Raw genomic sequence first — 15,146 nt, forward strand, 5'->3', positions numbered from 1 at the left:
TAATTATGTATTGGTATATAAAGACAGTTTAAACAAATTTGAATAAAAGTTTTTTTAGACAATTCTGACCTACCCTACCTTTAAGTGTCATTTAAGTCCCTATAATTGCACACAAGAGTGAGACCCCGTGTTAAATGTCCTCTTCGCTCCAAAAATCTTTCTTCAATAGTTTGTTCACTCAATGATTCAGATCGAGAGTTTTTGCTTCATTTGTGCTTTCAATCACGTCTGGGAGGCTCATTCAGATTACATCTTGCTCTCTATTTTATGTCAATCTGTACAACCATTCTTCACTTCATTTTATTTCGGGTTTTTTTCACCAAGCACAATATCACATAATCTGAATATACAACAAGATGGAGTGATGGACAGATTACAACAAACAGAGGAATCCCAGAAGCTTTAGACAGATGCTTTCAAAAGCTGGACAGAAGATTATGTGAATAATCTCCCCAGTAAGAGACAGAGATCAAGTGAGAGAATGAGAAATGCTACAAAGAAAATCAAAATCACAGAGGACAAGAGAGGAGAAACGCTTTTTCTTATGTTTTTCTTAAGAGAATGTTGTCTCAATGGTTAGGTTACAACATGCATATTATGTTAAAAGCAGACACACAACTGCATTTGTTGTCATTTTAAAAAAGAACAAAGACTGAATATTCCAATTAAAAACTAACCACAAATGTTAGCTGTCTTAAAAAAAAGAATACTTGTGATATGTCATCTTTATACCGCTGTAATGCAATAATAATATTAGTGTAATATAGTGCAAACATAAACAATGTAAAGCTTGTTTGGATGAAATAAAAATAAAAAGCAATGACACCATATCTTAACGTGAGAGAATAATTAAACAACTTCAACAATTTCACATCGGTTTCAATCCCAACACATTTTGATACCCCACTGGACACTAAACAACAGCAACTGAACATGAACCTCCAAACTACAATCTAAAAAAGTCTAGAATTACTGTATAATGGTGATTAAACAAAGCGGCGTACCTACAAACCACGAATTCATCAAATGCATGACAGAAATCAAATACAGTATACCCTTAACTTAGATATTACGGTAAAAATGGAATGCACTATTATTTTTATTAAACCGATATCTAATGCTTAATAGAAAAAACTAGCAGAACACAATGGTGACACAAATTAAGGATGGTGAATCTTTAATGAGCACATTTAATGTACAACGAATGCACATGAAGTCAAGCATGAGAAAACTGCCGTTTGCGCGATCATGATTATGTTGGATCATTTATGGTCGTACTGAATGAGCCGTAGTGCAATCTCGCTATCTTGGACGGCCTGGATGAACTCCCCCTCTGCGATTCGCTCTGCATGTGTGAGAGAGAATTTGCCATGTAAAAGTTGTCTGTATGCTAATATCTATGGATGCTTGTGTCCGCCATGAAAAAAAAGAAAAATCTCAACAATTTTTTTTTGAAAATTGTGACTTTATCTCACAGTTTTTTCTCTTGCAGATGTGCGTTTACCGTTCTTATCTCACAATTCAGACTATTTTCTCAGAATTACAATTTTATTCAGACTATATCTCGCAATTCGGACTTTAGGCCTTCACTGTAAAAAAAAAAGTTGCTGCCTTAAATTTTTAAGTACATTCAACTTGGATGTTTAAGTCATTTCAACTTAAATAACATTAAACTGCCTGCAAAAAAACTTGTATAACTTTTTTTTTTAAGTTTAAATTGCTATTGCTTTACTTATTTTGGTGAGTTAAAGCAATGTGAAAACATTTGTTGTAAACTTATTGATCATATAATTTTTTGCAGTGTTTAAATATAAGTTTATGTCTCACAATTCAGAGAAAAAAGTACGAATTGTGAGAACTCGGGATTAAAAAAGGTAATTGTGACAAAATAAGCTCGTTATCCTGGCTTTTTCCCCCCTTGCAATTCAGTTTCTATCTCACAGTTCTGCCATTTTTCTCAGAATTGTGAGTTTATGTCTGGCAATTCTGACTTTTTTTACCCTCAGAATTGTAAGATATAAACTAGTGATTGTTAGTAAATTCAAATTGTGACGTGTGCCTGGTTTCACAGACAGGGCTTAGATTAAGCCAGGATTAGGCCTTAGTTTGATAAGGACATCTAAGTAGCTTTTATAAATGTGACTTAGAAAAAACACAACATGGTCTTGAGACAAAACAAATTTTTAGATATACCAGTGCAAGTTGCGTTCAGATAAAACAGCTCAAACATGCATTGTAGTATAGAAACAATTCTTTGTGTGTGAAACCAGGGGATAAACTAAAATAAAACATTAAATAAAAGATTAAAAGAATTGTGAAATAAAAAGTCAGAATTACCTTTTTTGTTTTTTATTCTCTGGCGGTAACAAGCTTCCATAAGTAACAAGAACAGACCTTCTTTAGTTTTCTTACCATTTTCCTTTTTGTCAAAGATGGCCCAGAGTTTCTCTGCCCTCTTCTCTGGCGTGCTTTCATCACTGGGAAGATTTGCCTGCTTGTCTTTGGGTATGAGTTTGAAAAGGGCCTGATGGGAAATCAGAGAGAGCTGGATCAAGTCACTGGCTTGAATTAAATAACAGAATCCCCTAATTAGAATAAAGTTTATTAGTTTATTAACATGCAACAAGACCCATAAAACACTATGCAACTTTATGCAATAGTATAGTCAGGGTCACTAAAATAGCAATAGTAAAATAGTAATAGCATTCCTTTTGTAAATAATTACTATGTGGTGATGTTGTTGTTGGCCGTTACATGGACCTATTCTTTGGATAACATCTTATGACGCACAAAGGCGTATTTCCAAATCTGTTATTTTGTTCTGTAATCCATGCTTAGCTCAGTTTTAATGGATTTTGTTTAGGCTATGTGCTAAATTTATTTCTCCTCACATTCCCTCAGCTCTCTGTCTGTTTGGTCTGAGAGCTATATATGTCTTACTGCTTCTTTAGAGCTTAACTTGCTTGTTTGGTGATTTGTTTGCATGTTGATTTGATTCACCCTAATATAACTGAAGTTACCTAACAATAGGTCAATACAAATAGATGAAATAGTGCCAGCTGTGCCAATCTTACTTAAGAGCTTTGGCAAGATAAAGATTTGGAGTGCTCTTCTAACCCAAAATATAAATCTGTAAGACTCTGAACAGCGTGAAAAGGGGCATTATAAATTAAATTAGCAGACTTTCAATTAAATGAATCAGTCTGCAACTTTTCAAACCGTAAAAAAAGTCAATATCCAGACTATGAGTTATGCTAAAAAGGAAATATGAAAATGATCAGCAAATAACTATTTAAATGTTGGTCTGTTCCCACAATATGACTTTAGAAGACTTGGAATATTGTGTGCAAGGCCTCACACCAAAAACAATTAACTATAAAGTTTAAATAATCGTTCTAATTATTTGAGAATATAGCAAAGTCCACAACACATCACAACTATAAGGACACAGAGGAATGATATCATTGGAATCACTTCCAGAAAGATTTTTTCCTGATGGTGAATGATAAAAACATTAGCAACCAATCAGAATCCATCCAACTCAAAGGGATTGTTTACCCCAAAAATTATTTTTATCCTCAAGTTGTTACAAACCTGTATGAGTTGCTTTCTTCTGTTGAACACAAAAATATATATTTTGAAGAATGTTAGTAAACCAGACAGTTTACGGTATATTGACTTCCATAGGAAAAAAATTACTATGGAAGTTATTGGCTACTGTCTGGTTACCAACATTTTCTAAATATCTTCTTTTCTGTTCAACAGAAGAAAGCAACTCATACAGGTTTGGAACAACTTGAGGGTGAGTAAATGCTGACAGATCTAACATTTTTGGATGAACTATCCCTTTAAGAGAGTTCGAGCATTTAAAGCCGCAGACAACATAACTGCAGAGCCCACTTACAATACACATGTTACTTTGGTGTGGACATTAATTTTTATTGAATGTGATGTAGTGTGAACTTTCTCCTTATATGTCCCACGAAAGAAAATCATACAGGTTGACTTGCAGACATGCGAGTAAATTATTAAATAATTGTTGGTGATCTGTCTACACAATAAACCAGTCAAAATAAGGGATTTAACACGATTCAAAACGCAACACAAGTAGGCCTATGTCACATTCTCAGCATTGTCACATTTTATGTCATGGCAAAGCTACTACAGTTTGAAGAATCTGGCTGGGCAATTTTTTGTTTATCTGCATTAATTAAACATACTGTAACCTAATGCTCAAAATAATTAATTGGTTTGAGTAGAGTAAACTTAAACTAATTAGTTCAATCAAATTAACTTTTATGAGCATTTAGAACATTCTTTTTCTTTTGTCTTCACAAAACGGACACATTTTAAGTAATCGGAATTGTTTCATTGTTTTGAGTTTTATTAACTTGTTTCTTTTAATTTAGACAAACTGAAACATTTAACTGAAACTGGGCTGGGATTTCTATTTCCGAGTATGCTTTGCCATGACACTTGAAAGGGGGAGTAAATGCTAAAATAAAGTGTTTTAATGATTTTTTTGTGCAAGATTAATGTTAAGTTGGAGATTTAGTAGTGTTTAATGTTTTGCTATGCTAATTAAGAAGAGTTTCTGTTATGTTTTTTTTTGGAGGGTTACCATGGTGACGGGTGAAGCATGAGCTTGGTTTGAAAACAGGTAAATGTTAAATGTTTTATATTGCTGTACTCTTTCAGCATTTAAAGATGAACTATGCAGGTTTTTTACCTTAACTGAAAAGCTTCGGAGTCATTGGAATGGTTATATTACTTTTTCGGGTTGAATGGTGGTCGTCTCGCACCCCCCTATCGCATGTGAGCAGAAAAACCACCCTTGCAACTTTGGGCCGCAGCGTCAGAAAGTATCGCGTGATATCAGGTCTTTACGGCAAAAAATCTGCTAAAATTATGTAATTATTGCGCTCCCTCACGCAGTTCGAACCCGAATGAAGAAGACGTTTTAAAGAATGTCCCATCTGCTTTGATGTCGTTGATACGTTGAGACTATGGTATCTGAGAGTCGCCAACGAGTTTTTCGACAGTGTTGTCAAATATCTATTCCGAAGCTGTAGGGGGAGCTCTATAGAGAAACCGGCGAACAAAAAGCGAGAATACAGCGTAGAAATTCCCGAAACTGCATAGCCCTGCTTTAATTTGCTTTGCTAATGCTATTAAAGCATTGTGTTACCAAGTAGAAAGTTAGCATTTACTAAATTAGCTTTTTATATCTATAGCCGGTTCCAGTACTAAACATATTTAATTTGAAATTACATGGTAATTTTAAGCAAAATTTATGAATTAGCTTACTCATATATTTAAAGTTAAGACTTATTAAAATGTATGTGTTCAAAATAAAAATCTGCCAGTTCTGCTTACGTCAAATACCTTCAATTACATCAAATGTTTTGAGTTTTGCCAACTTATTCAGGTTTGCAGTGCAGTAAAATGGCACAGGCATTTGAAGGAAACTCTATTGTCACCATGAGTACTCACGTACAACAACCACAACCCAATAACGCATGTTTAGTATTCACAACATAAGTCCTACTTTGATGTAATATTACACTGTTTATTTTTAGAGTTGACTGTCTCAATAACATAAATAAGGGATATCGTTCATTCTGATGATTCACTGCAACATCTCTGTCCAACACCCCACACTACTCCCTGGGAAATTGATCGGCCATTTCTGAGAAGAAGGCTTAAGAGTTGACATGTCATTGAATCCCCCTGTGCCCATGGTCTTAAATCCTGATTGCACATTGAGGCGCTTATCTCTCACACAGTACCCACCACCGAATCCTTCTGGCTCCCTCCGCAATGAGTTCTTATAGAGCTCGGGCTTAAGGGTGATGTCACTCCATGCTTCTAATCACTGATCTTAGGTCAGCTTTGATGTTAAATGCTCTTTATAGTTTAAACGTCACTGTCAAAACGACCTGACTCAGCCGTGATCCCTTATGACTTAGGTGTGGTTTCGCCCCACCAGGAAAACTAACCAGCTCCAAGTCACACTGGGGAAATTTTGCAGGCAAAAAAAGCTAAATTGTTCATTGTAGCAATGATTCACAGCTCACACAGAAGGCACTTTCAAATCAAGCAAATATCTGTTGGTAAACGTGGAGAATTTGCTTGACCAACTGGAACTGGATTTTTTTCGGCCAATCGAAACGCCCGATCACATGAATTCAGAACTGGCCTTATTTCACCCGCAAACTTTCACAGAAACTGGTCATTGTGATTGCACCTTTTACTGTCTGAGAGAGTTAATGTTAATACTAATTCTCTGAGAATAGCAAAGTCTACAACACAACTTAACAACGACACAGATTAACCATGATGATGAACGATAAAAAAAAACATTGATAGCCAATCCGAATCTTTAGCCGATAGCCCAGACTTTAAAGGTAGTAAGGTAACAGAGCAACGTAAAATTTGAATTCACCTTTACAGTGGACAGATTTTACGTTAATAATGTTTTATCTTTATGTATTCACAAAGGGTGTTGGCATTTTTAAGTGGTACTTTTACCCATCAACTGCATGGCTAATAGAGAAATAAATATAAATTATTTATTCTTATTACAAGCCCAATGCGTTAACATGGACTAAACAAATGCATACAGTAAGTCTTGGGGAGTTCTGTTCTGTGAAGACTATCTGTTTGGCTGAACAATGACAGATGGGGGGAGTGTTCAGGGGGGAATCATTTGCTTGGGTGATGCTAGTGGTACAGAATGGACACACTTAAAGCTAAAAAAAAAATTAGGACAATAGAAAAGCATAATATTTGTTCCTAGTATGCTATGATAGATCTTGGGAACTCAATCTGTGGAATGGTGGTTTTCCAGTTGGATGGAGAACACAGCTCCTTCAGCAGCTGTTCTTGTACATTTTATGTCAAATCTGTTCAATTACTTACCTCGCTGAGTTCAATCACTTCAGGTTTTGTGATGTAACCATTCTTGTCCACATCAAACAGTGAGAAAGCCCACTCCAGCTTCGAGGTGGACTTGCCTGAAGAGGTCATGTGAAGAGCAACAACGTACTCCTGAAAGTCTAATGTTCCATCATCATTGGCATCAAAGGACCTAAAAACGTGTTGGGCATAGGCCTTGGCATCACTGTCGGGGAAGAATTTACCGTAGATCTCCTCAAACTGTTGTAGTGTGATACGACCTGAAGGACACTGCTTCTGGAAGTTATCGTACCACTGGGTGATGTCAGCTTCAGAGAACCTGGTGGTCAGCTTGAGGTCATCCAGGATCTCTCTGGGAATCCCTCCACTCTGTGCGTTTCCCATGGCTTCCCTTTGAGTAATACAGAGGAAATGAATGCACTAATCAAGGCTTGTAATTGTGTCCTTGGTAAGGATCAGATGGGATGTTAATCACTCAGGGTATCCGGTCAAAACTGTAAATTAGCACAGCAAAGTACAGGAGTGAATCTGACTAAATCTGACAAAAGTGTGGGTCATATTTCACACCAACATTTTTTGAATTTGGTCATAATGCTATAATACATAATTCCAAAATACAACATCTTCCTAAAAATATGGCATATATAGGCCCTGTCCCAAATGGAACACTTATGCACTTTCGGTCTTACAATGGCTGCCGCGTATGTGTGTCTGTTAAGTCACAGTAGGGTGTCCCATTTGTCACTTTATGTTTCAGAAGGGTGCTCTTGAGCGCCCCCTTTGCGGTCGATATGTGCCCTCGATGTGCACTTGACTTCTACCCGACAGTCAAAGCAGCGTTACGTTACGAAAGTGCGTATTCTTAAGTCTTTAGGGTGCCATTTGGGACAGGGCCATAGTTTGCGATTTAAGATTGAGAGGCCTAGACAAATCCCTCCATTTTTAATATCTTGACCTAGTCATGTTTATTGCACTTGAGTATCCACCTTTTTCCTAATGAGCCTACTGCATTTCAGAAAATGGAAGGTTTGGGGAAGTTTCACTCTAAAAGACTGAAACATCATTTCAGATCATATGGTTGTGCTACAAATAATCCTTATCTATCAGTTTGACTGAGTGAGCTGTACAATTTCCTTCATGTTCTATTTTCATGGTGGTATTACAAGAATATCTATCACAAGAGCTGTTTTCAGTCGCTGTATTCTTTTCCTCTTGGTTATTTTCTCTTTTTTCCTTTGTATTCCGCTGTATTCTACCTACTTCACATTTGTGGTCTGCTCTCCCATTTTAATTTACAGCATATCCCATGAATAATTCACTAGAATGCACTAAGAATCTCTTGTTTCTCTACCCAAATCCTCACTCCTGATATTAGCCTACACGTACATCACAGAGACGTCTATTTGACGTCTACGTTTACATCTGCAATATGTCTCTAGACACTTCCTGTCAGGCGTTAATAAACATTTAGAAAATGTCTTTAAGATGTAGAAGGCTTATTATGGGCTGTTTCTATGGGCCGCCATACTACGTTAGCAGTCTGCCATATTGGAACGCCCAAAGCCGGTCTGTGAATATTTGAGTGCAAGTTGGCTGTGAACATCTATATTTGCAATAGATTTCAGCAGAATATTTAGCTAAACTAACACAATACAAGACGAAGATGTCAGCTAATATGACGTTAAAAGGTTTCCACAGTATAAAAACCTGTAATATTGAGTAAATGCATAAAAACACAAACCAACACATTCTCACTTGTGAAAGATTATCCCATTTCTTCTGGAATTTAAATCTTGGCGGTTTCAAAACCCGAAGCTGTGCAATGTTGTGACATCATTAATTTTTACTGTGAGTGACGAAACGCCAGTTTTGGGGAGTAACTAGTTACATATGCAGCGTTCTGTAATGTAATTACAAAATAAATGTAACTGTAATCAGTTACAGTTACTGAGAAAAAAAAGTGTAATTAAATTACAGTTACTCATGAAAATGTTTACGATTACAAAGGGGGGTACATCAGAATATTTTTGTAAACAGCTAGGATGAATAAAATTAATTTGAAAACATTCGTTATAAATTTAGAAAAGTAATCAGTTACATTACTTTAATAAAGTAATTAAACTAGTTACTCTACTTATTACATTTTAAATATAGGGTAAATTGTAATCATTTCCATAGTAACCTTCCCAACACTGCGAAACGCTGACCTTTCCAAAATGGCGGACGTGCCAACGTGTCTGGACCGGTCGAATGTGGTAATTACGTATACATATCTATGGATATTTTTGCCTGCAGAAATTTACAAATTGTAACTTATATAAATTATGGTTGACTTGTTTGTGCATATGCAAACTATTAACAACATTTTTTAGTCAGTGGCTATGCCTTACAAGTCATTTAACAGATTTAGCCTGATATAAGATCCTTCCACAGCTTTATATTGTGCACAGAGCTCATTAAAAGAAATTAAGAAATAATAAAACCACTGTAGTCAAATTAACTTAAGGATATAAGAAGTTCTATGGGGTAAGCCACTGACTGGGATGCTTTGACAAGCGTTTAATGTAGTTATATAATGATTCATATGTGCAACTCTGCAGTAAAGAATGTGGAAGATCTGATTATCATTGTACTCTGAGAGATCAATATATATGTGTGTATGGAATTAAGTGTAAATAAATAGAAAACAACATGCTTACCTGTGGTTGTGGTTCAAGGATGAAGAATCACAGGGCAAGTAAGCAAGCTGGAGTGTGGAAGAGTAATGAGGCCGTGTTGAAGGAGGAGTTTACCTCTCCATACTGGGTTAAGTCAATTACACAAGATTGCACAAGGCTCAGACAGAAAGAGATTTGCATTTCATAATGCACAGTGTCTGTTGTTGTTAACCCCATAGTCACTTTTTCAGCTAAAAGGCTCTGACAAATGGCTAAAATAAAGTACACCTTGATGAGATTAATTGTACTATACAGCCAACTGTTTGCCACAACAACAGATTAGTACATTTTGTTTTATGTTTAGATTTTTGTAGTTTGTTATTTGTGGTGTTGTTTGCTTTATTTTAACAATACCATGGCTAAGATTGCCATCTTTAAATACGTACTTCCACAGTAATATGCTCAAGGTGTGCATAGAGATCAACCATTAGTGTCTAGAGAGAGGGATTTCCGTTAAGATCTTGCATAAATCTCATTAAACTAAGTGGTGATGGTCTTCTCCTCTTGGTGTGCTGCCCAGATTTACAGCATCTTGATGTACTTTAGTGACCTTTGAAATAAAAACTGTTAATGCAGTTATAAAAAGACAATACCTTTAATGCAGCTAAAAGACAAAAAAGTTTACTTGAAATTATCATGTGATGCATCATTAGATTATTAATTATTAAAACCATTTATTTATTTAGAGGTGCATTTAACATTAAGTTTATCTTTGCTGCTTTAAAGTGTTGTATTTTTCTCTGGGTCATAAATACATCCTGGCAGTCTTGTTCTGATCAGCTTACTGTCCCTAGTCTACCTCGTCCTGCCTACGATAATGTCCCCAATACCAGACAATCCCTCAACATTTGCTCTATAAAGAGAGAAATAAACAGGAGTTGTTTAAGGAGGGAAAGAACAACAACACGTGACAGGGAAAGGAATGCCAAGCTTCTGGGCACAGGTCATTTAACGACTGGTATACAGTTAATTACGTCTTCCTATACTTGATTAAACCCACATAATGTCAATTTACTGTAAACGCTCCCCAGTGAGCACGTCACAAGATTTAACACAGGGAATCCTAATATTTTGTGATTAATCTATAGTGGCTAATGCCTATCTGTCTGTTTGTTTTTTTAACAAATGTGAACATGAATATAGCTGGTCAATGAACATGGCTGCTTAACATAAAATAGAGTATAAATCTATCCTTTGCTATTTACTATACACATCAACATTAAATGGACAAATATAACATTTAGGCTACCCCCAGATTCACAGACAAGGCCTAGTCCCAGACTAAAATGCCTCTTTGAACTGTTGTAACTGAAAGCAACTTGCACTGATATATCTTAAAATATGTCATTTCCATTGTTTTGTCTCAAGATGCACACCAGTAATGTTTTTCTTTCTTCTAAATCACATTTTTAAAAGCTACTTAAATGTCCTATTTTAACTAAGGCCTAATCCTGGCTTAATCTAAGCCCTGTCTGTGAAACCCGGCCTTAAATTGTTAAAAGTCTTGTAGTAACTTAAAATTGTTGGTTTGGAACGAAATTAAATAAAAGGGGAAAATTAAATAAATGAAAGAAGGGAAAACAAAAACATATGTTTGATAATTTTTTCTTACCATGGTAACACTGTACCATAAGATTCCATTTGGTAATGGTAAAACTCTATTCACGTTCTGATTGGTTCGTTCAATGTAACGTTCTTAGCTAATTGTTTTCAAGTAGCCTATCCATTCCCATTTCGCTTTATAACCACGACACATCCAAATGAATACACTGGGTGCTTCTCAATATCCCTCCTCGTTTCCTCGCTCCTTCGTCCTCCATCCTATGACCTGAAACCGATCGAGCTCAACCATCTTGAAGGACATCTCAATTCTCTAAATTGCGCCGCGAGGAACAAGGAGTGAGGAGGCTTCCAGAGAAGTTATGAGCGAGGATGCACATGTGTATCCTATGCGGAAGTCTTTCTTGTCGAGAAACCTGCAAACATATAAATTATCCTCCCCCTTCACATCTGTCACAATCATTTTAATTTATGCTTTACCTTTGCAAGTTTATATATCAACAGGGCATATTGCTTTATCTTTATTATTTATTAATTTCTTAGATAAGAAACAAACTTTAACAATAAGGGCAGATCATTTGAGCGCAGCTGATGACGCAGTGAAGTGACGCTCGAGTGATCAAGAATATTCCACTATACAAATAAGCTTTCCTTGTTAGTTCATGTTAGCTCAGGTCTTATAAATAATATAAACAAATTCAACTTTTGCTTCTAACAATAGTAGTAAATGGTGAAATTAACAATAACTGAAATGAATACATGTTGTAGAAGTATTTTTCACTGTTACCTCTTTTTAAATAAAGTTAATTAATGGAAACTTACTGTAAAGTGTTACCCAATAACTTCAGTAAAAGTGCTAAATGGACAAACACGTTTTTATAGTTTTAAATTAGGCAATAATACACTCTAAAAAAAGTTGCTGCCTTAAAGGTATAATATGTATAAATTTTGGATCAAAATATCCAAAAACCACTTGCACAGTGTTATCTTTTTTTTCAATTACTTACATTATCCTAAATGTTTCCAAGAATTTGTAAATTCAGCGAATTTCACAATTTTAAATACCGGTGCCCGTTAGGGCTGTAACGATTTACGATATTAAACCGAAATCGCGACACTCAGATCCACGAACCTGTGTCGCGGTGTGAGAAGGCAGATCGCGATCGACACACCCCTTCCCAGACTTATCTTTCTCGTCCAGAATAGATCCTAGGGCTGCCCGTCCACTGTCACTTGTCGCCTGTCAATGACTTAATATCCGAGTTATCCCTGTTTTCCCTTGTACTGCCATAGTAACCATGGCGACAGATGTGGACAACTGCGTAATGTTTAGCGGCACGCTGTTGTTGTTTCGTTCAAACATTATGGATCATGGCAAGCAGACTTTGGGACAAAAGGAGAACTAAAACGAGGATCAATATCGGCGTGGCGTTTTCGAGATGCCGAGAGCTTCGTGTGGCAAACTTCGATTTGACAACGCTCTTGCATGTACTTTATTAGACAGGTGAGCAAACGTACATAAAACAAATCAATGTTATATAGCTCAACATGATGAAATGTTATAATATGATCAGTATGTTATTCTAATGTTGATCTAGCTTACTACCTCATATAGCAAACAAATCAACACATAGAATAACATAACTTTCAACAGATCAAATGCTGTTTAGTATGACAGTGTAACGTTAGACCAAGTGAAACAGTGCAGCGTTACCTCACAAGTTTAATTTGTCTAATAAACTGACCTGTGTGAGTAGTAATTCAGCACTTGAGGGTAGTTCGGTAGTATTAAATGTCCTCATTCCTTTATATCCGCGGGACTCGCGTGTGGGCGCTTATATATGTCTCTCATTAGCAATCGCGCCTGCTTCATACCACACTCATGAATGTTTTTACTCATCCATAAACATTATAGATCCATCAGCATGACGGCAAGTTCCATGATTTCGCTTATCACTGCGTCATCAATCTACGCCTTTGTTATTGTAAGAGGTTAGCGACTCCTAGCGGCGAAAAAAATTACATATTGTAGCTTTAAATGTTTAAGTACAATTATCTTGGATGTTTGTCATTTCAACTTAAATTACATTAAACTGACTTTAAACTAATTTAATCTCGTATAACTTGAAAATTGCTTAAAGCAAAGTAAACATTTGTTGTCAATTTATTAATCATATAATTTTTTTACAGTGTAATAAAATGTTCTTTTTTATGTAAAAGCAAATTGATGGAAACTGTCAAAATAGCAGAATCTCTATGAAATGTCCTGGGGTGAAAAATTCTTAGGTCAGTTTGAAACTATACTTTTTAAATTATAATTATTGTGCATGTCGTTTTCTTGAGCTGATATGGAGAGTATTTTTCAAAGTTTAGACCCAAGAATAGCAAGCATGATTTCCTTCCAAAGTGGCACATCATGCAGTCGGGTTCTCTTCTTACTAAACAAATGGCCGTAAAATGCATTATAATCTATCCAAAAGATTTTTAAAGATGTTTAATCTCACCGATCGATTCAAATCTTTTTGAAAGAAGATGGTTATTTGACCTTTGGGGTCTACTGTATCTACAAACAACGATTTCCAGCTCATCCAAGACTATTGTTTTTTCACAACTTGTTTGCTCTTACATTACACCAATGTACTAATTTAGCACTATGACAATTCGCAGAACTATCATTGATTTGTATTTGCATCTCTTTTCCCAAAGAGTAGGCTTACTTTTCTCACATCAAGTGCAAATCTTCCTTATCACTCCAGTCTGCACCACACAGAATATGCCACTTTTAGACCACATGTGCTAATAAGTCCCAATCCCATTTAGAAGGCTTAAAACAAGAAAAGCCCTCAGAGATCAAGTGTAAAACAGGAAAATACCCTAGAGCTAAATAAAGCCCAGTGTTTTTGTCTAAGACTAACCGTAAGCTTCTTCTTTTTGTTTACTGGAGACACTTAAGAGGTAGAGAAGAAAGTTGATACTTGATATTGCATTTAAAAAAATAATAATGCAGTCTTAGTCTTCAATTTGCTTAAGGTAAATTGTTTTTGTTTGGTATTTTTTATATTTATTTTGTAATTTGCTTATTTGTAAATTATTTTTGTCTGTCAAACCAAAAAGATCAATATGGGAAAGCCATTCAAATTATTTATTAAAAACGGCTTTTAATTAGTCAAAACTGACATTTCTAGTCATGCAAAAGCCATGTAACTAGTAACTTTTGCCATATCATGAAATGTTCATGTTTGTCTCCACCTAGAGATCATATGATGTACTGCAAATAGGCCACTTGAACATTTTCCACTGTAAAAAAGTAAAATCCACTTGGATGTTTAAGTAATTTCGACTTAAATTACATTAAACTGACTTTTAAAAAAATGAGTTGAATCTTGTATGACATAAAAAAGTTGAAAATTGCTTAAATTATTTTGAAGAGTTAAAGCAATGTAAAAACATATTTTGTCATAAATGATTGATCAAATCATTTTTTACAGTGTACAAACAATACTGACAATTTGCCCAAATATCAATCAAGATACATTTTGTGAACATGTTCAATTAACAGTTTTTAATAACTAAATCGCACTTTACAGAGAATAAACACATGCAGCCCTTGGCCATGAATTGCTAAAACAACAGATAATAAATGTTAAAAAATACGTTGCAGACATGTTAACACTATAGGGTAAAGTTGAATTTCTTGTAACAATTAGTCACATTCTTTCTGACCTTTGTTGTACAGTTACTGAATAAACTACAATTGTAGTATTATATTAAATCATCTTTATATAAAAAGTACAATAGAGGCCAACTGTTATTCAATTATCTATAACTGCTATTTACCTAAGCAGTGTGTAAGGTCAGGATATTCAGTTTGACAAAAAGTTGTTGTTGTTGTTGTTTTTTACTTTGAATCTCCATGTCCAAATCTGTAAGTCACACAAAAAAGTCTTTTTT

General features: G+C 35.3%; 1 protein-coding gene across 2 annotated transcripts; it reads right to left on the minus strand.

The window, feature by feature from the left end:
• Positions 1-282: 282 nt before the first annotated feature.
• rcvrn3 (recoverin 3) lies at positions 283-9,828 on the minus strand. 2 transcript variants are annotated; one of them, XM_079590074.1, is made up of 4 exons: positions 9,618-9,828; positions 6,922-7,309; positions 2,413-2,524; positions 283-1,345 (listed from the first exon to the last, which is right to left on the minus strand). In XM_079590074.1, exons 2-4 carry the CDS (start codon positions 7,300-7,302, stop codon positions 1,263-1,265), a joined length of 576 nt encoding a protein of 191 aa, XP_079446200.1. In that variant the 5' UTR covers positions 7,303-7,309; positions 9,618-9,828; the 3' UTR covers positions 283-1,262. The 2 variants fall into 2 exon arrangements, with proteins under 2 accessions (XP_079446200.1, XP_079446201.1); XM_079590075.1 differs by having other exon boundaries at positions 6,922-7,412; positions 9,618-9,721.
• Between the last annotated feature and the right edge of the window lie 5,318 nt (positions 9,829-15,146).

Source organism: Phoxinus phoxinus (genome assembly GCF_949152265.1).
Source record: "Phoxinus phoxinus genome assembly, chromosome: 19".
Classification (NCBI taxonomy): Eukaryota; Metazoa; Chordata; class Actinopteri; order Cypriniformes; family Leuciscidae; genus Phoxinus; species Phoxinus phoxinus.

Excerpts from the sequence above, each read along its gene's own strand:
- rcvrn3 (XM_079590074.1), bottom strand. The coding sequence starts at position 7,302 with ATGGGAAACGCACAGAGTGGAGGGATTCCCAGAGAGATCCTGGATGAC. Across the intron at positions 2,525-6,921 it reads AAGTGATTGAACTCAGCGAG|GCCCTTTTCAAACTCATACC; the intron begins GTAAGTAATTGA and ends ATTTCCCATCAG. Across the intron at positions 1,346-2,412 it reads CTTTGACAAAAAGGAAAATG|AGCGAATCGCAGAGGGGGAG; the intron begins GTAAGAAAACTA and ends TCACACATGCAG.